This window comes from Anas acuta, chromosome 2, assembly GCF_963932015.1.
Source record: "Anas acuta chromosome 2, bAnaAcu1.1, whole genome shotgun sequence".
In the NCBI taxonomy this organism is placed as follows: domain Eukaryota; kingdom Metazoa; phylum Chordata; class Aves; order Anseriformes; family Anatidae; genus Anas; species Anas acuta.
Genome location: NC_088980.1, coordinates 17,612,819 through 17,639,415, shown reverse-complemented (window position 1 = coordinate 17,639,415; position 26,597 = coordinate 17,612,819). Strand labels below are relative to the sequence as shown.

The 26,597-nt window shown below is 39.4% G+C and overlaps 1 protein-coding gene across 1 annotated transcript in view; it reads left to right on the top strand.

Annotated features, from left to right (window-relative positions):
- The window catches only part of APBB1IP (amyloid beta precursor protein binding family B member 1 interacting protein), a 61,910-nt gene that overhangs the window by 14,123 nt on the left and 21,190 nt on the right, over window positions 1-26,597 (top strand). Inside the window, exons 3-9 of the mRNA XM_068673664.1 lie at window positions 3,741-3,828; window positions 5,657-5,949; window positions 9,914-9,991; window positions 11,232-11,391; window positions 14,330-14,451; window positions 22,208-22,282; window positions 23,595-23,738. Of these exons, the coding sequence (XP_068529765.1) occupies window positions 3,741-3,828; window positions 5,657-5,949; window positions 9,914-9,991; window positions 11,232-11,391; window positions 14,330-14,451; window positions 22,208-22,282; window positions 23,595-23,738 (960 nt within the window). The remainder of the gene's footprint in view (window positions 1-3,740; window positions 3,829-5,656; window positions 5,950-9,913; window positions 9,992-11,231; window positions 11,392-14,329; window positions 14,452-22,207; window positions 22,283-23,594; window positions 23,739-26,597) is intronic.

Genomic DNA, 26,597 nt, shown 5'->3' with positions numbered 1-26,597 from the left:
TAGAGAGCGCTAACTGCTTATGAAAGATGCTTTCTCCCCGGAAAAAATAAAATAAAATAAGCAGTTTATATTCTTCTTGGACTCAGTCCCACGAAGTTGAAAGATTCCATCAAAACAGGAAGAGTTTGAGTCTGAATTTTCAGGTATGAATGCCTTGCATACATGGGTAAATGAGATGTAGCCTGAGTGTCAGTCAGATGTAAGCTTTGGAACTAAACCCAACATTTTATATTATCTTGAATGTATGAATATAGCAATAACAGGCATCTTTAGATATGCCAAAATATTAAGTTACAGCTAGAGTGCAATTCAAGAATTTATAGAGATGTTATTGCCAGCACAGAATACAAACTTGAGAGGAAACTATAAAACAGCAGGAGCCTATTTCTAAAGCCACAGTTACAGAATACTACATGCAAAACCTGATAAAGGGTAATTTTTGTTTCTAAATAAAACCATGAACTTAGTAAATTTGTTGTATACTAGTATATGCCTGTTAGAAGACACTTAAGCTATCGCTTGGGTTCTGTGTGAGTTTGACTACTTACAGCATCTGTTTTGAGGGGTCTTTCATTTTGGTGAATCCCAGTGCTTGCCAAATTAAATACCAATAATTCTGAGCCACGTAATGGGGATTGTGCTTAAACATTTGAGGTTGTGTGAAAACCAAGATTTCATATTACAGTCTTAGCTGTCAAATCCCAACACTTTGCCCCTCGGTAGCCTTTCTCCTTCTCAAGAGCTTTTTATACACGTAGTTGTGCAGCAGCTCCCCCCCATACCCCCTGCTCCTGCGTGGGCTCTTCTCCATGGGCTGCAGCTCCAGGCTGGGGCCTGCTCCTATGGGAGCTCTCCATGGGCCACAGCCTCCTCCAGGCCACGTCCACCTGCTCCACCAGGGGCTCCTCCACCCATGGGGGGGCTGCAGCGTGGAGATCTGCTCCATGTGGGACCCATGGGCTGCAGGGGGACAGCCTGCTCCACCAGGGGCCTCTCCACAGGCCGCAGGGGAACAGGAGCACCTCCTGCCCTCCTGCTGCACTCATCATGTTGGGGGTGGCAGAGCTGGTTCTCACTCCCCTCTCCCAGCTGCTGTTGTGCAGCAAGTTTTTTTCCCTTCCTTCAATCTGCTCTCCCAGAGGCCCACCCAGTGTTGCTCCCTGGCTCAGCTCTGGCCAGCAGCAGTTCCCTTTTGGAGCCGGCTGGAGCTGGCTCTGCTCTGACACGGGGCACCTGCTGGGCTCTGCTCACAGAGGCCACCCCTGTAGCCCCCTGCTTCCAAGCCCTTGCCACATAAACCTTGCATCTGTTAATTCCTTTATATTCTTGATTTCCTAAGCCAGTTTCTGAAGGTTTTTTTACCCACTTTTTACCACTCCAATCGTCTGTTCGTAAATGTGAATGATAGAAACATGTAGTGATGCCTTTACATTGTATGAAGAGTCCGAAAACTGAATGCAAATTTAGAATTACACTTTTCTGCTGTTTTTATGTACTTTGCTTTATTTTTTTAGCATTTCAGTTGTTAGCTCTTTAATTTCCATTTCTTTGTGCTTTCTCAGTTTTCATTTTTCATTCCGCACTTTTATGGCCATTATGAGATGTTACAACTTCTTGTTCAATTACTGATTAGAGTTTTTCCTTTATATTCTTAAAGTCTGATTAATCAATACACTTTAAGCTCTTCATTTTTCTTATCTTCTTATTTTCTCCATCATTGTGAAACTCATATTAGCTTCGTTTCTCCTCTCCCACTAGTTATTCCAAGTTACTTTATATGAGAGTAAGCATTAACACAGAAGCTGTGTTAAAGTTGTCACTGCTTTGGTTTCCAGCTCTGTACAACCTCAGAAGAAACCAACATCTCTTGGGTGGGTAATAGTTGAAAGGAGTTGCCAAGAAAAACATTTGCATTAGCTTTCCTGAAAAATGCCTGTCAGTTTCAGGCAACTTTGTGCAATGTAAATGCCTCTGCTACAAGTTAACAGAGAACAAAATGTCATACTGTTGCACCTGAAGACCAACATCTCACATGAATTTATGAACAAGGGTATACAGCTTGTAGGATGAATGAAGTAATCCTTCCATTCTGTGTAGCATTGCCACAACCTCAGCTGGGAAATTTTGTCCAGTGTTAGCACCGTGTTTTGAAGAGAAGGAAGGTTGGCTGGAGAAAATCCAGAAGAAAGCAGTGGGAATGATGAGAAAAAGAAACATGACCTATGAGAAAAGATTGCGTGGAGGTTGTTTAGTCTAGGGAGGAGGCTGATAACAATCTTAAAGTACATAAAAGGCAGCTTCAGAGTAGAAAGGAGTACTTGGTTCCCCATGTCCACAGAGAATAGTGCAATGGGGAATGGCCTTCAGCTGCTGCAAAGGAAGTTTAGGTTAAGCAGCAGAAGAAAGGTTTGATGGCAGGGATAGCAATCTACACGGTGAAGCACTGGAGCAGATTGCCAGATGCTGGAATTTATCTGATTGCAAACTTTTAAAAAGGGGTTAGCTATACATTTGTCAGATACAACCCAGGTATAACTTACTTGTAGTAGGACAGGTCTAGACAACCCCTTGAAATTCCTTCCAGCCTTGTCTATGCTGTTTGCTTATTAGAGCTATCACCTTTCTCGCTGGGGAATAGAAGTGGAATTTATCTGCCCTTTATGCACTTTTCCTAACTGAGGAAGCACTGTTTCTCTGCCTGCTTCCTAAACAGCAAGCCACAAAGAAGGAATTCTCTACTTAACTATGCAGATTTGCAGTTTCCATTGAAAATGAGATGTTTTGTGTTTTGTTTTGTTTTGTTTTTCAGGGGGTGGTGGTTGTTTGTTTTTGTTTTTCAAACAACAGGAGAAAACAACAGCAAAGTTACGTTTATACTAGTAAATATACCACTGGAGCACATGGCACTGCATAGCTCAGATCTGTACACATACACAGCTAAACGCTTTCAAAATGTGCACCCCTATTCCTCACCCCCAAAAAACACAGAAACCCTCAAAACCAGTCTGCCTTTATTCAATGTCTCTATTGGAGGCTGAAAGAGTTGGGGTTGTTCAGTCTACAGAAGAGAAGGCCCCAGGGAGACCTTATAGCAGCCTTGTAATATCTAAAGGGGGCCTACAGGAAAGCTGGGGAGGGGCTCTTTAGCAAGGAGCATCATGACAGGACAAGGGGTAATGGCTTTTAACTGAAAGGGTGTTGATTTAGATTAGACATTAGGAAGAAATTAACTATGAGGGTGGTGAGGCCCTGGCACAGGTTTCCCAGAGAAGCTGTGGATGCCCCATCCCTGGAGGTGTTCAAGGCCAGGCTGGATGGGGCTTTGGGCAACCTGGGCTGGTGGGAGGTGTCCCTGCCCATGGCAGGGGGTTGGAACTGGGTGGGCTTTCAGGTCCCTTCCAACCCAACCCATTCGATGAATCTCTGAAACAGCCCAAGCCTCTACTGTTTCCCAAACCATGCCCAGCTGTTCCCTAACAAGAGTTGTCATTGGCCTAAGTCAACATTGTGTTGGGAAGCATGCAAACCATGAAATACCTGGCACAAGATGGTGCTTGAACCCTTGTCCCGGCTCTGTTTAGTTTACCAGTCTAGGCATAATCCCAGAACTAGTGTGTGGCATTCTGCTTCTTGAAGAAGAATTGACTTCATTAGATGCTTTCAGGTAACTGATTGACAAATGGTAACGTCTGTAACAGTAGTTATGTCATTAAACATTTCTTTTTCTTTTACCTTAACAGAGTTTAGGAGTGGAGACTATACAACCGCCATCCCCCAACATGTCTAACAAGGAATGTAGCTTTACAGTGGGCTTTAAGGATTTAAACGGTAAGTAGTGAATGGACTCATTCATGCTTTTTATGCTTTTTTAAAATACCTCACAGCAACAAATGTAAACAAACAAACAAACAAACAACTTCAAATGTTCCTGATCAAAAATATATTTTTTTTTAAAAAAAAGGCAGTTTTGCTGGAGGAGGAGGTATGTGTGTGTCTCAATTTAGTAAACTTCAGAGGAGCCATATTATTTAAAAGGACGTTGTTCAATCTTATACAGAAGTCAGACTTTTTAAGATGTCTGAGTATAAAGGGAAAACAAAAAAGAAGTCCCACAAATTACTTTTTAAAATGCCACCTTTTTACATAAAGTTTTAACATACTAGAAAATGTATAATCATTTATTTTTTTTTTTTTGCCATTGCAAGTACTATCTTCAGCTGCTTTTGCTTTACATTGCTTATTCTCATTCTGGCTTGCACTGTCACTTTTGGATTTGCAGCTGCTTGCTTCCCTGACAACTGAGTCAGGGAATTGATCTGAGTTTATAAAATAATGCTGTTTTTATGTTTTTATGTTGGTGGTATGTTTGCTGGTGGTGTTTTTTTGTTTTGTTTTGTTTCTTGTTACTGGGGGGGGGGGGGGGGGCTGGTTATTTGCATTCCACTGAGCTGGGAAAACCAGTGTTCTTGTCCCAGAATGAATTCACCATTTATCTACCTAATCTCTCTACCAGTAAGGTGATTAGAGGTATGTAAATTGAAGCGGTTACAAGTCAGCTGAAAATAAAAGTTTATGAAAATATACTGTTAGCGTAAGAGGTAAAGCAGAGGAAACTGAGATAGTCTAGTGACATACTCACTTAGTCTGTCGAATGATCTATTTTTTTTTGTTGGACTATATTATCATTTTTTAATATGTAGTTCATAGCTCTCTACCTCTTTCCAAAATTCCACTTAAAAGAATCACAAGTTGAAAAAGCTTTCTTGAGCAAGACTCTTCAAAGAGATTTAAACCACTGAACGCAGTGGTTCTTAAAGAACACTTCTCTTCTAGAAAACTAAATCATCCTACAGGATGTTGTTATACTGGATCTCTTATAGTGTGTCCAGTTCAAACAACCCAAGAAGAAGTTGCATATCAAGTTCCAAACTACAGTATAAGATTTTGCTTTATACTCTGAAAATATTTATATCTGGTTGATAAAATGCTTTTGAAAAAGACAGTCTTGTTTGTTCTTTTGCTTAGAGGATCCTCAAAACCCTGCATATTACATGAGGTATGTCACAGAGGTTGATCATGCAATTACTGATGTGCTGCAAACAATACTGTACAGTTGGCTGTGTTTTAGAACTCTCCAATTCTGATTTCTGCTTCCTCTTAATTTTAGATCTGTAGAACAGTAGTAATATATTAAAATATTCTTGATCCAGATATCAGTTACGTAGTTTGCTGTATATTATACCAAAAATTTGCTGAGCATTCATGTACATATACTTAAGTTAAGATGAATAAATAGTCTAATGGGAGCTACTGGAATTTCATGCATCCATATCACTAAGGATATGCCCATGAACTTTGCTGGATCAGGACCAGATTTCCTAATATCATATGGGCCTGAGACCATATCCCTGAAAGTGAAGCTTCCTGTCCTGTTTAATTTGTATTCGTAGAGTTCCTTGTACTCTAAACTTCAGTATGACCAGATCAATGGCTATTCCTAAAACATGCTTGTTTTCCTGAACACATTTCAAAATTTGTTCCCTTTCCTGTCATCTTTATATCTTACAGTAACCATTAGTGCAAATAATCTTCCGTGTGCTGGAAACAGACTTCTGCATTGCATTTGCTCTGACACATTTTTTGATTTTATTTACAGAATCCCTAAGTGCCCTAGAAGACAAAGACCTGGATGCTTTAATGGCTGATCTTGTAGCAGACATAAATGAAGTTGAACAGAGAACTTTACAAGCCCAGAAAACTTCTTCTGGCAACCAGCAAAGTGTGGTCACTCAGCCTTCAACAGGCTTGGATAGTGACATTTATAGTAAATCAAGTCCCTATGTTACCATCACAGGACGGTTTGGGGATGACTTGCCTCCTCCACCTCCAGTCCCTGATTTAGACCTTCCACCACCACCGCCGCCACCTCCTTCAGAGCCACTCAGCCAGGTAAGTCTGTGTGGAATCTCATTCTAAAATCTTCAGTAGCTCATGTAATTTTACAGGTGGTGTTTGACATAGGAACAATGAGGATATCTAGTGTAGAAACGTCTTGGGCAGGTTCTGCAGTGTTGAAACACTTAGGAATGGTGGACTGAGAGTTTTCTGTTCTAGTGGCCTTAGCAGTTTCTACCAATTCCTTGACCTGTTGCTCATTCCTTTGCCTTTCTAGTTGCCATTTTGACAGCCCAAGTCAGGCATTCATCGCTGGAAATGGTTTACTGTAATGGAAGACATGTTACTATTTTTTTTTTAATAAGCACTGATCAATTAGTACCTTCTTACAGAGAGTTTGGCTTTGGCATCTGTGCAAAGCATGGCCAAGTATCCCACCATTTTGTGAAGATGCCGATTGGTTATTTTCAGCCTACCCTACTACTAATGATGAAGAAGTTCTGTGGATTTTTCCCACATCCATCTCTGGCCTAAATGATTTCCTACAGGAAAAGGAATAGGAATAAATAGGAAAAGCTGTTCAGTTTTGCAAAACTTAGCATTTTCTTGGAGAACAGGTGAAAGGCTGAGCACAAGAACTAGTTCTCTTCTGATCATAGTGCAGAATCACTCTGCTCCTCTTGATCTTGTCATTGAAGTGAAGTAGTGAAGACCATCTGCAATGTGGGACAAAAGCTCTTTGCTTAGCAGTTGCCAAAATTATAAGTAGGTACTATTTATAAATGATTGACTTACTGGTACAGTGAAGAATCAGTTATCACCACCTCCTCCATGTTTGTGCTTCTTGCAAATATGATTTAAGAGCTGAAGTCAAGTGTGGTATGTCTAGCAGGAGCATTGGAAGTTCAGTTCTTTGACGTAAGGTTGTGGAGAGGGAGGTAATGTAAGAAGAATTCTGCCCTGTCAGCCCTCTGGGGAGAGTGTGTTTGTTAGAAGAGTGATGCAGTCCAAAAAATATGAGTCTGAAATGCTGAAAAATCTACAGGTGTCTCTTTGAGTATTAATGTACATAGTGACTATGATGGAGAGGAGTTATTGACATTTACAGAATGGAAAAATTTTAGGGAAGGTGAGAAGAGCTCCGTCTGCCAACGTAGAGTTGTAGTGGTCAGTTTTGCCTAAAACCATAGACACTTCATTGCAGTTTAAAAGCCCACACAAACTGATGATGAATCACCTCAACACCACTGCTGCCTCTGTGTTTAGCATCATATAGCAAACATATTTAGCAAAAGGAACTGAAATTCTGTTAGGAAGAGGACCTTTCTGATCATACAAAAATAGTTCACTGGATAAAGCTTCATCTGGTGTCTAAGACCTCTCAGTGCTCTGTCTGAAGAGTGAAAGTTGTAAACATGTGGGAGGAACTTCACCATTTCTCTGTATTTCAAAGATAATAGTTAACTTCCTATCTTACGGGAAAATCAGCATTTGTAAAAACAGCTAGACTCCTTCAGAAGCTGAAGGGTTTTTTATTTAACTGGTATAATTGATACAGAAGAGATGCTGTAAGATAAGCTCTTTCGATTGACCTACAAACATATCCCCATCTTGGTTTACACTGGTGACCTTTAAGGAAGTATCAAGTTTCTAAATGGTCTGATTTGGAAGCTGAGGAGGTGTGGTCTGGACGAGTAGGTGGTTAGGCGAGCTGAAGAGTGGCTAAGCTGACAGACTCATGGGGTAATAATCAATGTGTTGATGGCTGGTGGTAATAAGTGGGATCACCATTAGGGCTCACATTGTTTAATATTTTCATCTGCGACCTGAATGACGATGTGAAGCATCACCTGCAGATGTGCTGAAGATACTTTTAATTAAGCACACTGACTGGCAGGACGTGACAGTGCAGAGAGACCTTGAAAAACATGAAGACTGGCTCAGCAAAGCCCTCAGAAGGTCAGCAAGGTACAAGGCTCTGCAGCTGGGGTGGAAGAACCCTGTGCGTTTGTAGAGGTTGGGAGGTGGCAGGCTGAGGTCCAGTTGGAAAGGAGCTGGAGTTCTTGTGGCTGCCACATTGAATTGTGGTTCTTGTGGCTGCCACACTGAATGTGGAAACTGAGCTGTGGTGAGAGGAGCATGGCCAGCACGTTGAGGGAGTCATTATTCATTTCTCTTGGCACTGGTGTGAAGCCACACCTGGAATACTGCATCCCATTCTGAGGAGGGGCATCTCCAGCAGAGATGCTGCTGGGCTGGTGGGAATGGAGTGAGGAGGGCTAGCACAGACGGGTGGAGCTGGGCTTGCTTAGTCTGACAGAGGCTACAGAGTGGTTAAGTAACAACCTAAAACATACGAAACTCTTCCATGGTAGTGATAGATTGTATAACAAGGGGTAACAGTTGTTTTGTTGCTTTGTAACTTCAGACAGAACATTAGGAAAACCTTTTTTGTTTCAGGAGCCAGTGTAGCACTGGAACAGGTTGCCCAGAGAGGTCACAGGTTCTCTTTCTCTGGAATTTTTGCCAACATACAAAAAATTACCTATAGGGCTATTACACAAGTTACAGTGTGAGTGATGGAGGTAATAATCATTTAAGATACATATGGAAAGAACTGATTTCATATTATTTCCTGTCTTTGTTAGTGAATATTTGCTTAGAAATGGCATTTCTGCTCAGTAGATGAATTGCAGCTGTAAGTGGAATATCTTTTCTTTGATCAAAATCCACACCTGTTAGTCAGGATTCTTGATAAGTGCTCCTGAGCAAATCAAAGCTGACATTTTGTTTAATACTTCCTTTTTTTCAATAGTCAAATAAGCACAATTTCATTATTCCTATTGCATCTGTGATACTAAGACTCTATTCTCTAACCTTTAACTGTACCAAAATGAAAAGGTACAACATTTCTTTCAAGGAAGCATAGAGCCGTCTCATATGTTTCCATTAACTCTGACATTTATTTTTAAAACTGTCCTTAAGCTAAATAAAGTTTCTACATTTTCTGTGACATTATCTGGATGACTTTTATGTGTTTCTATTTAAAGATACAGAAAATGTGGTGATTATATTGTAGTGGGAGAATGAATCTTTAACCTGTCAAAGAATTTCTTTAAGGGTGATAGAGTTTTGTATCTGGTAGCTTATTTACTTTGTATCATTTCCTTTTTCTACATTGAGAAAGACAAAGGTTATGACAACGTGACAACTGTCAGGAGAGACCTTTGCTGCACAGATTTGTACAATGTGTGAACTCTGTTCAACGTAGGTCACATGCAGGTGAAGCCTGAGTTATAGCTGCCTAAACTTTTCAACAGAAAGTCTGCCTGCAGGACACTCAACCACTTTAGTTAAGATGCTTTTCCTGCTTCTTTCAGAGAAGTGTTTTGAGATGGTAAGACAAAGTCTGAGAGGCTGTGTGCACTTCCCTCTGTAGAACAGCCAACCTTATTGGGAAGCCTTTTCTGTTCAACCACAGAAACTATTTTTGGATTCCTGAAGTTTAGTATGTGAGCTGTAGCAAGGCACATTTCCATACCTGAAGAGGAAGAAAGACATTTGTGAATTGATTGTCTGGCTTGCATTGTGGAGCATTTGACAACAGCAAGGACACTTGAAACCTTCTCTTTCAGGTTGTACATCTCACCTTGTATTTTTGACAACCTGTGGGTTGCTAGTATCCAGGGGAAACGGTGATAAAACAAAAGATGTTTAGTGCAGTGAGAAGTCAGTCAAGACACATAGAAGAGTCCAGTCTTCCTACATTCCTGTATCACTTGAGGGACAGATCATGTAGGAGCTGTATGTCTAGAAAACAGAAGGAAACACTGCACTTGTAACTCAAAGCTTTGTTGAGAGGATCTTAGCTCAAGGAAAGCTGGGGATTCCCTGTAACTATGAAGTTTCCCATGGCAATCCTTATGTTCTGGATATAAATAACAAGAAACAACTCTTTTCAAGTGAATGCAATTTGCTGGCCTTGCTTAAGTCTACCAAATGTCTTGTGTCTTTACAGGAAGAACGAGAGGCACAGGCTAAAGCTGACAAAATTAAACTTGCATTGGAGAAACTGAAGGAAGCCAAAGTTAAAAAGGTGAGCCTTAGAATAGTGAAATGTTACCACAAGAGCTATCATGGCTGTTATCATTATTCTCAATAATAAAGTTCTTACTAAAACATCAGACTTTTTCATGTCTTGTCTTTAACTTGAGACATCAAAAATATTCTGTGGAGCTGTCTTGCCATCTGCCAGTATGGGAGTATCTGTGAGAATGTTACCTCTGAGGGACTTACTTCTAAGAGGATCGAGAAGGTTGGTCCTCTTCTTCCCCCCTCTCCTCCCCCAGTGTTGGGGCAAAGCCCACTGTCCTGACAGATTGCTTTAGAGAATGTGGAAGGTACATAAAAACATTGCTTACTTGTTCTGTGCTAATTCCAGAAGTATTCAGTTTTACTTCTATAGTGAATATAGATTTATCTAATCCTGATTGAATTAGTGAGGGTCTCCTTGGTAAGTCCTTTCATAGCAGTGCAATAGCGTACAAAGATAAAAGAAATTTTACACCAGTAAAATAGAAGGGCTCCAGCCTGTGTCTGCACGGTGCTGCGGTGCATCATGTAAATATGCCCACTCATCCCAAGTTAGTGTTCCAGCTGAGCTCAACAGAAGCTACAGATGTTCAGTAACTTAGAAAATGGATGTAAGAACTTTCCTTAGACTATATTTGCAGTTCTTTATAGTATTTTACTTTGTCATTTTCTTGTGTGCACCTTTTCAGAGAGGAGCAACGCAATTTCTCATTTAACAAATAGTTCACAATAGGAAGGAATAATGAGTGCCTTTCAGGTTAATTTGGTCAATGTAAGTAACTCATCTATTTGCTTATTAACGATTTCAGGTTAGTCTGGCATGGCAAGATAGCTCCATTCTTTTTCTCATTTAAAACTAAACTACACTTTTCCATATTTCTACCTTTCATTTAGGATGCAGTCTTTTTGTATTGGTTTCCCTATCAAGCGCTTTCCTTAATTGGGTATCTAGTAGATTTAGAGAAGAGATTAGCTTCTGCTTTTCTCCATAGGAGTTTCACCTTTTCTGAAATAATGTACAGGATAAAGCCCAAATTCCTTTTCTGAGAAAAGGTCTTTATTTTGGTGGCAATGTAACGTCACAGCTTCCAATATGTTTTATTCCCTCAATTTACTGTGGGACAGAGTGCTTTTGAATCAGTAATAACCTTCAGCCTTAATTTTTCTTATCTGCGTTAGCAGATTCAGGTTAGCCCTTTACTTGCTTCTGAAATTAACTGCCTCTTCTGTGACTCTGTCCTCAGCTTGTTGTGAAGGTGCACATGTATGATAACAGCACAAAGTCCATAATGGTGGATGAGCGCCAGGTTACACGGGATGTTTTAGACAATCTCTTTGAGAAAACTCATTGTGACTGCAACGTGGACTGGTGTCTATATGAAATGTACCCAGAACTGCAAATTGGTAAGTGGCCTAGCACAAGGGATGTTTTGGGATGTATAACAAATAGATACAGTGCATTCTATGTTACTGGTAGTCTTGAAACACAATTAACGTAATTTCTCCTGTCCATGCATCCAGTGACATTAAACATCCCAGTCTAGAAGCTGAGGGATGCTGTAGGAATGTACTTGGGCATTCTTGATGTGGAATCAATGCTTTCAGTTCTCAGTGGTGCAAGCTGATGTAGGCACCTTGCTCACCACCATTTCCATTATTCAGTTTTATGTAATGTGAAGGGGCCACATTAATTTTATTGTATTTGCCAAGGCACTGACAGACCCGAACACAAAAGTACTCAGTTCTACTCTTTGAAGAGAGGATGCAGTACTGAAGTGCTGTCAGCAGGCTGTTACATACCAGCCAAACAAATGCAGTGATTAAACAAGACTGTCTGAGAAGTATTTCAGTCTTTTGTAATGCGTTTCACTTGTGGTGGTGGTTTTCTTAAGCAAAGTTGTGAACAGGATATTTCTTTTCAGCAGGACTGCAGCTCTGCTGGTGGTACCATATGACTAGGAAGTAACTAGCCCTCCAGGTCCCTAGGAAACAGCTGTGCAAAACTTGTGCATTTTTTGTTAGAACTTACTAAGTTTTGTTTCAAAAATACTTTAAGGCTTAATTAAGGACAGAGTATTCTCTCATTATAAGTTAATTCAGAATATTTTTATTGTCCAGGCTGCAGAGGTATTCACAGCACAAGAAGAAAATTGCCCCAACTTTCTTTCAGGGTAGCATTTGACCTACAGAAACTGGAAAATGTCGAACAGTCTTTAGCATTCTCAGTTTACCGACTCACAACAGAAATGCAAATATGCACAAAATTAAATATCAATATTGCACTTAAAAAGAGCCCCAGCAGTAATTGGCCTGCTAAACTAAAACAAAGAAATGTAAAAATAGCTGGAACAAGCCTGACTGCTCATAAGCAAAGGAGATACTCATCTGCTTCTAAGAGCAGCAGAGAAAGTAACTGCCAATCTGTTCTTTCTACTCCATTAAGATGATACATGAAGCAATATTGCCACGTTCTTTTGTACAAGCTTATCTTAACTGGAATTGGCATTAGACCCTAGAGATGTCACAAATGTCACTTTGAATAGTTTTAGTGTTTTGTTGTCTTCAAAAGTTGCTCTCTCTGGTCTAGTGTGACTTGGACAATCATGTCTGAGTGTTAGGATGACAGCACTTATCTTGATACATATATTTTGATAGCTATATTATTATACGTACATTATGAATTTTAAAAAGAATGTTCTTGGATTTCTTCATATTCTGAATAGACTTTTTTAATTCAGCATCACACAATTAAAACTAGAGGTATCAGGGAGAGCATATGTTACAAATATTGGAGTTAATGGATTATTTATTTTTTTTAAGTAAAAATCAGTTGTGTTACTTTAGTCCCAACTAAATCTGGGTGCTTTGCACTGTATTAATATAGCAAAGAATTGTTCTTGTAATGAGTAAAAACTGTTTCAGAAGTGAGGACAGACTAAGAGTAGAAAAGGAAGTAAATCAGTTGTTTCAGGAAGAAAAGTCTGAAAACTCCTGATGCAGAGGCCTCTCACCAGGTCCCAATGAGCTGGGGATGGAGCCTTTTTGTTTGCAGAAAGGAATTTTGATATGGATGCAAGGGTACATGTTCTTTTGTCTGCTTCCAGTGCACAGCGACATGAAGTTCATTTTGTTCAGAATCATAACAATGTGAACTATTCTTAATTCCTGTCAGGTTATTTCGTGGCAGTTCTAAATAGCTCTATTACTATCAGCATGCTTAGGATACAGGCTTTCTTGCCCTTTATCTTTCTGCTTGCTTTCCATGTTAGAATTCAAAAGAATAAAATCACATTTAAGAAACAAATCTAAGCAACAAATATTTTAGTCTGAAGTGATATTCCAGAAAGTCCAAGTTGTTATCTCCTCTTACACTAGGACAATCAAGGCCATTGAAAAATATAATCATCAAAGACCACTGAAATTGGGGTACAGCTGTTCCCAGGGAACTCAAACTTGAAAATCAGAGCTGGTTGCATTCCTCACCCAGATGCTAAATTTGTAGAAAACTGCAGTTTGGGGCCTTCCAAAATTATCTGTCAAATTGTGCTGAATTCCGTTTCCTTCTAAAGGGGATTTATGTGTCTGTTCAGCCGCTTTATATGAGTGAAACCCCAGAAGGGAGAGATCAAAAGTTACCTAACCTCAGAATAAGTTGGTGGCTTTTCTGGGTGGAGGTTCTGGGTTCAGATCAGATTAGGAAGGGAGAGAGCTGACAGTAGGTCTCCCATCTCTCTGGTGGGTTTAACTGCTTAGATGCTGAGTGAAACAGTAGATTTTCACATTAGTTCATAATCTGTCTTCCTACTTCCTTTGTTTTGCCTTTTCTGTTTTTAAGTGTTTGCCTAAAACTAAACATTTTATTCTCAGTGCATAGAATTCTTCCTGCTGACAAAGAGTAGTTTTTCATTTGTTTCAGTAAGTGAAATGACAAGGATATTTTTTTTTTCCCAATTCAGTAGTCAAAGTGAAAATATATCCCCAGTGATACTGCAAACTGTAAAAAATAAAAGCAATCAAAACAAGAAAGGCATTGAGAAACATGGGTGTAACCATCCACTCCTAGTGGGTCACTGGTTCCAGCCTTTGGTCAACAGCAACCGAGATTCAGGGGGACTCTAAGGGTGTGCCTGAGCTACATAAGGCATCTTCTGTAGCTGATTTGAACTTCAACATGACACTATTTTCATGTGGTTTTGCTCCCTTCTGTGCAAAGGAAAAGAGTGCTGGGCTCTCCAGTTCTGAATGAACATCAGCTAATGATTACATTCCGACAGAGGAATTTCTGCAGCCTCAGGAGAGGGGAGAGTTTGTGTGTCTTACATTACCTTTTTTGTCTCTCCAGAAAGGTTTTTTGAAGACCATGAAAATGTTGTTGAAGTGTTATCAGATTGGACTCGAGACACTGAGAATAAGATTCTATTTTTGGAAAAACGTGAAAAATATGCTTTATTTAAAAATCCCCAGGTAAGCTGACGTGGTAGTTGGATAATTATGTCATTTTATCTGTGCACTGCCTATTACATTTTAAATTTGCTTTCAGCTCTGTCAGCTCTGAATTAGAGAAAGCCAGCTTCATGTCTTCAGGGAAAAAGAATGTTGAATGCAAGGATTTGAAACCCAGTGCTTTCTGTTCTTTGCTGATACTATTGTAAAATCATGTCTGCAGTATATGTGAAACCTCATAAAAAGTATGCTGAGTACTAAAAGTTTATCTGTATTTAATTTAGACTGGGAAGAGGAACTGGAGAAACAGTAACCTTCTGTGTATACTAACTTTGTAAAAAGAGGATCTGTACACTGAGCTGCATTATATTATTTCCCATAGGTGTATTCACGAATCATTTCTTTCTTGTAATATGTGGTTGAAACCATGTTTACAAATACCGTACTACATACAAGTGATGGATTCTGGAGCACTAGGTCTTTTCCCCTTGCCTATTAGTTCATTGAACACCTGGTTTGATCCTGAGGGTAGCAAGAGAAAAATGAGCAATTCAGCATTGCTGAAAAAATGAGTCAAATATATACTTAGGAAGTATTTTTTAGAATAAGCCAATGTTTCAAGTAAATCCTGCAGAGAGGAAATTTCCTTCATTGACATAACAAGTATCCACAGTCAGGGAAAGAAAACTTACCCTGCAGTGTACGTGGTTGAATGTTGATTTTTAATATGGAACAGCAAAGCCAAGTTTGGAAGTAAAACATACATGATGGCTCAGGATGGCATACTTACCCATGCACGTAAACATACTTAACGGCAGAGGTAAAATTGTACCTTTGCCTTGTACACTAGTAGCGTTGTTTGCTGTGGCTTAGGGCAGGGCCTTCTGGGAAAGAAATCTTTTGATGAAGATTCTAGGTATTTTGGTAGCAATGACCTTTAGAAATAAACATGACCTAACCCAAGAACAGAATAAGAGTCTAACTCTGTCCTCCCTGTCGGGGCACACTGAGCTTGACCTGGACATGTGTGTAGTCCTTGACCTCTGCACCTCTGTGATAAGCTGTAAGATGAACAGCCTACGGAAATTGTATCAGTTGTAGCTATCACACTATTGGAGTATTTTGACAGTAATAAAGACTAACCATCTGCCAGGCTCAGTAAATTCAAACACTGTGGGACAGGCAGAACAGTGCAGGCATACAGAAGTACAGAATAGTTCATTTGGAAGGGACAATCAGAGATCTAGTCCATCTGTCTGACCATTTCAGAGCTAACCAAAAGTTAAGCCATATTATTGAGGAAACCAAAAATTAAGCCATATTATTGAGGACAATGTACACAAGTCTCTTGAACACTTATTATATGATTATGTTTGGTATGTAACCTGGAGTGAATCCCTGGAACGGTAAACCAAGTAGAAAATGCTCAGTTGGTGGTAAACAGATATGATAGATGATTATGTAGCAAACTACTTAAGGAAATTATGATATAATTTCTATATCATCTTTTTTATATTTATTTGTTTATGACCAGTGGTGTAATGCATTAGCAGCAGGATTCCTTATTCCTTGTGGTGTTCTTATTTAGTGTTTTTTCTGTCAGAGATTACCTGTGAAGATCTGTAATTTGCAGTATTTTTCTGTAAAAAAGAGACAAATTCCAAATGCAGCCAAATGCCTACAGTTTATTCTTAGATGAAATAGTGATACTAACTTTTAATTACAGAGGTTTGATACAATGAAATTATTTTAAAAATCAAATAATTAAACTGTCCAGAGGCATCGCTAAAACATGAGGACCTCTGGAGAATATCTGTGACCTGTGCTAATATTCATTGTTTCTTTCTGTGAACTGGTCACATATCTGTTATAGATTAAAAACAATCTATAGATTAAATAAACATATTTCCTTTTCTAAGGAGGAATTAAAGTTTGCAGGGCTTATCCACTATGACAGGGTTTATCTATGCTAACAAAGTACTGCCTAGCTAATGCCATTGGCTGTTTTTAAAGACTGTGTCATTGTTGTCATGCTGTCTTCTCTAATATTTATCTGCAGCTTTGTTCCTTAGAACATTATTTGAAGTCTTTGGAACACAATTTGGAAAAAGCATTTTGCAAAATACTCAGGTCTCCCCTTGTTCACCGAGACAGGCACACTTTTGCTCTTTCCTCACAGAGAAATCAGAGTGAGAGACTGTTCTGTGAATGGCCTCGGTGACTCATCCGGAGAGACAGCATCATGAGTCCATGACTAAAGAATGAAACAAAAATGCATACTAGTACGTGTACAGATAAAGACAGCCTTTATAATAGAGGAAGTGTGATGCATTGCCATGCAGTTGAATGATGCTGTGAGTGATGCTGTGCTTGACTTTTGAAAGGGAAGTTTGTCAGGTCTCAATGCTTTTTTTTTTCAAAAAGTTCAAGGAATAATCCCCAGCTAACAGAAACTTTCATGTAGGAGTGTAGGAAATATTTTTACTTCACCTAAACAAGGTTATTTGTAAGGGGCAGCTGAATCTAAACTGCTGACTGTTAAGTGTTGGCCACACCCTTAGACCATTGCATTTGTTTTTTTGGCCTCTTAGTGGTGGTAAAATCCACTGCTTACATGGATTTTGTTTACCTGTGTTTCTCTGTTGCTGATAAAAACAGCCAAGAAAATTTCAAGTGGTCCAGGTGATCAGGTGATACCACAGGACGATTTGGGAAACTAATTGAAATCTGGGTTCAGTAAGTACTTCATGCTTCTGTGCTCTCATTGACAAGCCAAAAGCAAAAGCTTTGTCCTCCAATGGAGAACCCATACGCTGAATTGACTCTTTTTTTCTCCCTAAAAGCAAGAATACTAAGCAGCAGAAGAAGGTGGAGTAAGAACTTGTGATGTCTTTCATAACGGGATATCTATAATGGGTTTCACTCTTGAATATTTATTTTGAAGTCAGTGAAACTGGGCTGGTATCCACCAGGTGACATTTCTTGTTTTAACCACTTCGGCCAGGCTTTATGAACCATGTATTTGGTTCTTATTTTGTTCCCTCCACTGTTACTGTGCGAAGGAAACAGACAGGTGGTAGGGAACCTGACTGTTCAGTGTGCTGGAAAAGGCACAGGGAAAAAGAAGTGAGAAAAGGGAAGTGCTTTTCACTGTGCTCCCAGTGTTTAGTAATCTTAATTTCTTTCTCTGTTACTATATCTCAGAGGATGGTATAATTTCAAGCTGAAGATGTTACTTGGATAAATATTTTTTTTCTTTTTCTATCTTGGGACAGTATCACAAACAGTCTTTATATACTGTTTAAATGTTTTACAGGCAAATTTAATCAGCCTATTAAGTGCTTTGTTGTTAGCTGCATAAGCTCCTTGCTTATGCACGTCTTTCGTTTTTTCCACGTTCCCCACTCCTAAAACACTTTAAAATTATCATCCTCAAGGCATGAAAAATAAGCTGCAGCAATTTATTCAAATACTATAAAACTGAGGAAGCAGAGATCAAAACAATTTTTTCAAAAAAAGCTTTGCCTTTATTTTCTTTATCTTCATTTGTGGTCTCCAGAGCAATTATAAGTATCTTGTAATATTTTTAATGTGCATTTTTTTAGGGGACACATCATGATATGGTTTGCAGATATGACCGCATTCTGGTTTGTTTGTTTTTGTTTTGTTGTGTTTTTCTGCACAAACTATGCTGCATTCTGTACACAGTTGAAATGGGATGCATGTAGCACGTGGGCGTGAGCTGGCCAGTTTTTGATTCATTCCAGGTGCAGTTTAGATGGGGGTAATCAGGCAGTTCTTTGCACGAAGAAGATAAACTCACATCTATCTCACTGCACAGCGTTTGGTCTGCACTGTTATGGACTTTGCAAGTCTGGAAAAACAGTTTCAGGAGAATGAAAGCAAAAATGCAATCTAAGCAGAAGTGAAAGCCAAAGGAGGATGCTGCCTTGAAAACCTATTTTTGCTATGTACTCGGAAGTAGCTGCTGCATTCCCACTTAAATGGAGACATTGCCACTGTCCTGCATGAGTACAGGGAGAAATGCAGGCATAACATCTCTTAAAGCTGTCATACCTATGTGCCAAAACTGCCACTGTGGCTTTGCATTAATCTGACCCAGGCAAAATGGCATGGGAGAGAGCACTGGCTTTGTGTTAGTTTCAGCCGGTCTGGGGTGTGAAGGCGTGGGGAAGAATTCAACAGAAACACTCGGCTGCTCACTTCTGCTGCAAATATTAGGAAAAAATTCTTTACTACAAGGGTGGTCAAACACTGGAAGAGGCTTCTTAAAGAGGTGGTTGATGCCCCATCAGATGCTGACAGTGTTCAAGAGATGTTTGGATTAATGCCCTCAATAACATGCTTTGATTTTTGGTTAGCCCTGGAGTGGTCAGGCAGTTGGACGTGATGGTCTTTGAAAGTCCCTTCCAGCTGAACCATTCAATTTTAAACAGCCCAAACAGAATAAACAAAGCAAACCCAATGACAGTGTGCCAGCATACTTTGGTTTGTTAAAATAATCCTTTGTGTTTGCTTTCTTATGTTATCATCATAAGAGGATGAATCTGTCCTGTTAAGTAGGCTCAGCTCTCTATCAAGAGAAAGACAGCATCTTTTGAAGTAAAAAATAGTTCATTCTCAAATCTGTAGACATATGCTGAGAGCTGCCCTGCAGCCACACACATCTTGTCCCATTAAAGACCTGACATCCCAAACCAAACATGCTTTTCCCAGTGGTGTTCTCAGCCCCACAAGATCTTGCCTTTTATCATGACCTTTGACTACTGGACTTGGAATGACCTCTCTTGGACACATGTGGTTGCCTCCCATAGGATGAATGCTTCTGATAAAAATAGGAGACCACACAGTGATAAAACAAGTACAGTGTTCAGTCTGCTCCCCAGGTCTTCAGCCACTGACAAATAATAAGCACCGTAATAATCCCACATTTCAGGGCAGAGATGTAAAGGAGGTAATCAATAATAAATGAAATGTGTGTTGACAGGTGAAAGATGACAGTGTACGTCTGTGTAAATGTGGTTTAGGTGACAGAGCCCTGCTTCCCTAATGAACAAGCTGCCTTGTGAGAGATCCAGCATGGATATCGTTAGAAACTTTCTCTCTTTACCATTGATTATGTCAGCACAGGGTGGTCTGTGTTTCTTCTAAATAAATGCCAGATGCCTGCATGTGATTCAGCTGTAATCAGAGGAGCTTTGTTTTCTTACTATCAGTGCACTGAAGACTGACTGAGACAGATGAATGCTCTCCCCGCCCATAGTAAAGTTGATGACTCGATGCCTTGTTGAGACAGTGACAAGGTGCAGTTACCTTGATAAATCGTCCCTGTGTATAGTAGGGGTTGTACGATGTCTTTATAATGACCTGAAGAAAGAGGCTTTCAGCTTGCAAGTTCTCTCCGCTTCCCATACCCATCCCAAAGTCTGGAGGCCTAACCCAGCCTCACAGTGCCCTCTGAGGTTTCTCTTCATACCTTCCTCAATAAAAAACTGTGTGTGCCAGCATCAAGCCAGCAGTGCTATGGTAAGACCCTGTCTGTCAAAGAGAGCTCTTGCACATGTACAGAGGACTTGGCTGCAGCAGCTCCCAACAGTATCTTTCTTCCAGTAGGTTTTGGACATCATAGGCAAGACATTTTTTTTTTTTTCTTTTTTTCTGCTGTTGATGGTATCTTCTGATGTAGTCATGCAGCTGTGGTCCAAAATATGCTTGCTTACCTTCGTCCATGGATTCAAAATGTGCCTAGGTAGTCTGGAGCCATATAAGTGCTACTTCATAACCTACAGAAAAAAATGGAGCTGTATTTCCTAGACTAACTCATATTGAGTGTTCAAGTTTCTTTTCTGATGTTCATACCACAGACATCAGCATAGGCCAAATTGCAACATGGCTGTGGTTTTGATATCCCCTGCCTGACTTAATGTGAACTTTTAATAAAGCATTTCTTTTTTAAGAACTGCCTTTGAGATCATCCACACCTCTTCCTCTCTTGGTGCCCCTCCAAAAGCCATCTGCTATGAGGCTTGCTTTCTGGCAGACCGTTCTTCACAGCATTGCTTGAAAAAGAAGATGTGGTTGTTTGAAAAGGCAGATAAATCTTGTCACTGTAAACATGTTATGATGGTAGGGTAGGTTTGCTACTTGTCTGTGTATTTCTTATTGTGTGGGAACAGCATGTTCCTTCATGTATATGTTTCTCCTTTGTTTTTCAGTAACGCTTTGCATTTGTGTTGTAGTTTACTCTTTGTTGATTTCTAGCCATGTAAATACATTGCCACATTCTCATAATCTTGAGACGTGTATCTCACTGAAAAAATGGTGGGGAGAGAAAAGAAGTCTGACAGATTCTTGGTTGTTCAGCATTTCTATATTGCTGCAGAATTACAAAGTTAGGAGTCATTTTTAAATAGCTTTCAAAAATTTGTGGTGTTTTATTCTTTTATCTGTCTCCTTGGGGAAAAAAAAAAAAAAAAAAAGATTGTTTTATGCCCTTTGTCCTGCAAACTTAACTTTTTGGTTATTTTCAGGGAAATCAAGACTGTGCATGTGAATAAGACTGTCACATGCACGTGAGGTGACTGTCACAATCACATGAGGTGATTTTCAAATCCAAGCTCCTGTTCTTTCTGTACTTTTGCTTAGAAGGTGATAAAACACAAGCACTTTGAGCGTTATCATTCTGACTTCAGGCCCATGGATCCAGGCTTTGCTTGATGCATGGCTTAACTCCATGATCCATCTGCCTGCTTCATTCACAACTACCCCACCATCTGCAGGCAGCCAGGGGCTCTGCCATGCTTGCTGTTGAGCAAAGCCACTGGATGTGCTGTGGCATGCAAAGCCTAGCATTCTCCAGAGCTACCTTCCCAAAGTTTGAAGTTCTGCCTTGTACAATGCAATTGGATGCAAAATTATTCTGCTGTTTACCAGTGGGTGAATTTATTTTTGCTGGTAACTGCGCGTGAGGTGCTGTGCTTCCTTGTTTGCAGGGGCAGGATGGCACTGGGTCCTCTGAGGGCAGCTGCAGCTTCACGTAGCCACTGTCACAGAGGTGGAGGGCTAGTTTCAAAGTGTAGGTTTGTGTTTCAGTGGTCTGGAGAGCTTGTGCCAAGATAACATGATAATCATTACGTACGCTGTTTTCTTCTTGATTTTTGAATAGCTTTTCCATTGTTTCAAAAACCCTGCAGGACATGAGCAGGGGGATTAAAAGTAGAAAGTAGTAATTTTTGATAAACACTTTGCATATAAATACTTATTAAAAATGAAGAGCTGAGTCTATTGAGTGCTAGATATGAAGCATGCAAATTATCAAATTGGGTTTTTAGGAAAAATGCTTTCTAACCTTTTGGTGTTGCATTTTCTTCATCTTATATCATCACGCAAAATATTATGTTCTCTGCTACCATAATAATATAGGAAACGGTGAAAATGGGAATGATAAAATCAAACCCATTGATCCAGAGAAAGAGCCAAAGGTGTTTTTAAATTTTGGGAGGCTGTAAATACATAGCCAAAAGTAATTTTGAATTACTTTTCTATTATATTCGAAATGAAGAATCAAAACTCATCAGTAAGCAAAGGTGACAGACGTTTTCTATAAGAATTCATATGCAACTGCTTCCTACATTTGTTAGCATGCATACTCAGTATCAGAAGACTGAATAACTATTGAATGAGTTTGTAGTGATCTAGTTACTTGTTGTATTGCTATCTTTATAAACAACATCCATTTCTTTTGTGTCTTAATCAGAATTTCTACCTGGCCAACAAAGGGAAGAATGAAAGCAAAGAAATGAACGATAAAAACAAAGAGGCCTTACTGGAGGTAAGCCAGCTTTCTAGGTTGAAGTTGTAACTGTCACCAAAACTCTGCCACCGTCTGCATCTGCTCTGTAACAACAGGGTTCAGTTCTTTGTGGGCAGAAGTGCAACAACAGGAAGTTCTGTGATGGTTGCTAACAGCAGCTTTGTGTCTAAGGTTTAACATTTGGCTTTTCCTCTGCATCTGCTGCTCACCACTAAAAATGCAGGGTTTGTACCCTATCAGAAATTAAATGATGGAGAATGGGTTTATTGTTACAGACTGCAATGTGAAGAAATGTTTGTGCTTAGCGTTTCTACAAAGGATAATAACACGTTACCAATCAAGGCAATGCTGTGCAAACACAAATATAAGAAACAACTGTGCCACACCCTTAGGTCAGCTTTTGTGACTTTGTATTAGGAAGACTGATCAGTAGCAAACAATTCTATTTTGTGTTAGAAACTATTTCTCACTACCTCAAATCATTAGCTGTACTGCAACAGAAAAAGAACCTTTGCACTTTTTCAGGAAGTCTGTGTAGCCTCTTGCCTTTCCTGCTAAAGTTTTACTTCAGCTGTATGATTTGTGAGAGAAAAATCCAGAGTTATGTTGAAGTTTTGTGAAAGATTATCACAGTTTTCCTGGAAAGCATTTTGGTAAAAGATCAGGAAAGGAATACCTTCCTTGGGTGCCTGAGGATTCCTATTTTAAAATCACTGCATCATCACGAAGGCAATAGATGTTAACCAGCAGAAGTCCTGGTAAATTCTAAACCAAAATATTAAGTGTACAAGAGTGTTGGCATTAAAAATTGCCCATCATCAGGTCCTTCAAGCAAACAGTGAAGTATATTTGTTTAAAGAGTGTTGCAAATGCTAGCATGTATTTAGAAGTGAAAGTGATGATTAAGGGGGATTTTTCTTCTAAGCCATCTCTAAAGATTCTCTCTACAGAACCTATACATACAGCAACAGAGAAAAAGCAACAGCAGCAATATCAAGCATTCTGTTTTATTGCCTTCATTGGGTGAATCTATATCTATTTAAAACTTTTTGTATTTTTTTTTCCTTGACCCTTTAGAGAATGGAGGGTTTGCAAGCCTTCTTTTCCAGTGTGAGCATCCAGCTTGCATGTCTGAGTTACCACATTAGCTTGGAAAAGTTTCCTTTGCCTATCTAAGGTGTTTATCCCCCTGGTAACTGCATTCCTCATGTTAATGTGTTTACTATCACAGGAAATGTCTTTATTTTTCAAGGGAGCATTTTTCTGCTATTTATTAGTAGGGATGTGCTTAAATCTATTTATTCTGAATTATATTATTTTTGTTGCACAGGAAAGCTTCTGTGGGGCTTCTGTCATTGTGCCAGAGCTTGAAGGAGCCCTTTATTTAAAAGAAGATGGAAAAAAGTCCTGGAAGAGGCGTTATTTTCTTCTACGAGCTTCTGGAATTTATTATGTACCCAAAGGAAAAACCAAGGTCAGGAAGCCTTTATTCCTACTTTTAGGAATAAAACAATTCATGGAGGTGAAAGTGAAGAACTCCCAAGGCGACATATTAAGAGCACTGCCTGACATATCTGAGAGTGTGGCTTTTTTGCTGGTTTTTGTTTGTTTGTTTTGCTTTTTAACTTTGTCTGCACCACTTGTGCAAATATTAGAATGTAGTCACTGAATCCTGTCACGTTTCCCTCCTTTTGATTTCCATGGAGAGATAAAAGCATTAAAGAAATTTCACTCCTCCGGAAATCAGTAGGGGGAAGAAAAACAGCACAGCATCTTTCAGTTGGTGTTATGTTGCTAAAGTACTTCACTGTTATATGGGTTCCCTGTGGAAGTATATTTAAAAAAAACTCTGAAGTAAACTAATTTCTGATCACAAAAAATGCACAATCTGACTTTGTTGAATGCTAACTTCCTGTGCCAATAACCAGCATGCAGAAATGGCATGTTTTTTTTTCATACAGTGATCTTCATCTAGAGAAAGTGTGGCGCTTTTAAAGTATTTTAAGACTACCCTTTGAGTAGAAAGAAGTGAGACAGAAACATCCATCTGATAGAATCAAATGTACTGACATCTAGTATTGCATAATATTTAGAGTCTGAATTGCCAACACTGGAGAAGCAAAGTGGTCCTGGGTATGTTGCACAAGAGGACAGCTGGCTTCTCATTTCCACAGTGATGAGGGAAAATGGTGGCTTCTGAAACTAGTATTTGTTTGTTTGTTTTTTATATATTTTGAAAACCAATTCTGTTGTCACCTGCAGCTCTGCTAATGCTTCACAATTGAAAATTCTGGTGTTGAGGATGGAGCTTTACTCTTATGATTTGTGTGGTGAAACTTAACTGTTTTGCCATTCCCTGACTAAATTTGCAAAGGAAGAAAAAAAAAAAAAGATAGCTTCTAAAGAAAGTGTCACTGTTCCAGTGACCTGTGTTTATAACCAAATCTCAGTGAAATACAGACCTAGATTATCTTGCTACTTTTACAGCAATTTAATGTGACTTTACCTGACCCTGAGATAACAGTTTTCAGTTCTCCAGTCATCTAGCAAAATCTTGTTAAGTGGAAGGCACTTAACGTAGAAAGAGTATAAGAATAATGAAATGAAAAGTCCATTTGGATACTTTCCTTGTATCTTGCCTCCAAGGATAGCCAGCAGCACAGTGCCTAAGCAGGGCACACGTATACTTACAGATACCCAACCTTTTTTTCATCTTCCAGTGATGCCTGTTTTAGTGACTTTCCTTTATAGTGCAGATGAAGAAAGTGTTTTCCTTTTCCAGATGATGAACTCCAAAAAAGCTGAGGACGTTTAGATGTAGAGCTTAGGGATATGGTTTAGTGGGGACTGTTAGCGTTAGGTCAGAGGTTGGACTCAATGATCTTGAGGTCTCTTCCAACCTAGAAATTCTGTGATTCTGTGATTCTGTGACTGAGCCATACCTTCATCTTGGAACAGTTCTTTTATTTTAACAATTCATTGCCTGCTGATTGTTGCAGCCTTTCTACCACCTTGCCTATAACTGAGCCACTGTTAAAAACTGTACTCAGCCAGTCACTCACAGTGACTTAGGACCTTTACTCAAACTATTTAGGAAAAAGACACAGCTCTTTAAGAAGGTACCACAATCAACTGTTGCTCCTGGTTCTATAACAGCTTCAACAAAAGGTTCCATATGTCCATGACTCAGCCACTGCAGAGAGTATCAAGTCTGTTAGCCCAAATCAATGCTTAATAGTGATTTAAGTTAGTCACTAGACTTGCTATTGGAAGAGCTGAGGCTCAGGTACGTGTCTCTTTGTGGAGACAATAGTCTCTGTTAGGTGAGCAGCATGCATTGAGAGTGCTAAACATCTGAAAACACTGCAAGTGTATTTCATAGAGATTTTCAGTCAAAGCCCTTAAATTAGGAGAGTTCATCCCATGTCAAGGTGGTAAGAAGAGTGTTTGTGCAACTTGCTGCAGTCATTCAGTGTGGGTAGAGTGATCTCTTTCACTGAGGTACAGAAAAAACTATTGGTGGGCAAAACTATCTGCTGCTGCTGCAGTTGGTTTGAAATTCATCATGTAATCATGTTTTCACGTGTTACAAAAAAGCAAAGAAGTCTGGCATACTTTTTGCACTTCATGTTGGCTGTAAAACACAGGGCAAACCTACAAAAATACAGGGACATTTCCAGATGATTTTATACACATGCCTTTAGTGTGTTTTTTTTTTGTTGTTGTAGTTGTTGCTGAACAAACCAGACATCAGTCAGCACTATCATCTTCATTTCTTTCTTCAGTGTTACCCTAATTATACCATTCAGAAACATGTTGTTAATGGAAAGGGCCACAAAATGGCAGAATTGGAATTGCAGATATAAATTTAAAATCTTTCTGTTAATGATGTTGTTTCATCTAGTCATATTAACATTGGAGAAATATTAGCAATAAGTGTCTTTGTGCCTTACACGAAAATTTGTTCTTTCTTAGAAGAAAATAACAACAGCATTCATATTGGTTTTAATTGCCATGACCTGGTTCCTAAAGGGAAAGGAAACCCTTTATTATACTGCATATATTTGAGCATGTTTGGGAACTTGCAGTGTCAGAAGATCTTAGGTTCATATACTCAATGTCAAAATCCCTGAAATGAACTTCAGAAGAGATGGGGGAGAGAGAAGCCAGGTCTACATACCATATGGAGTGTTTCCCCCAAAAATCTTAGTTGCAAACTCAGTTTATAAATGCAGTAGCATAAATAAATCCAACTCAAAGGCATATTGTAGTGAAAGTAGCACTAAGAGTGAAAACAACCTAGAAGAACCATCATATGTGGAAATATATAACC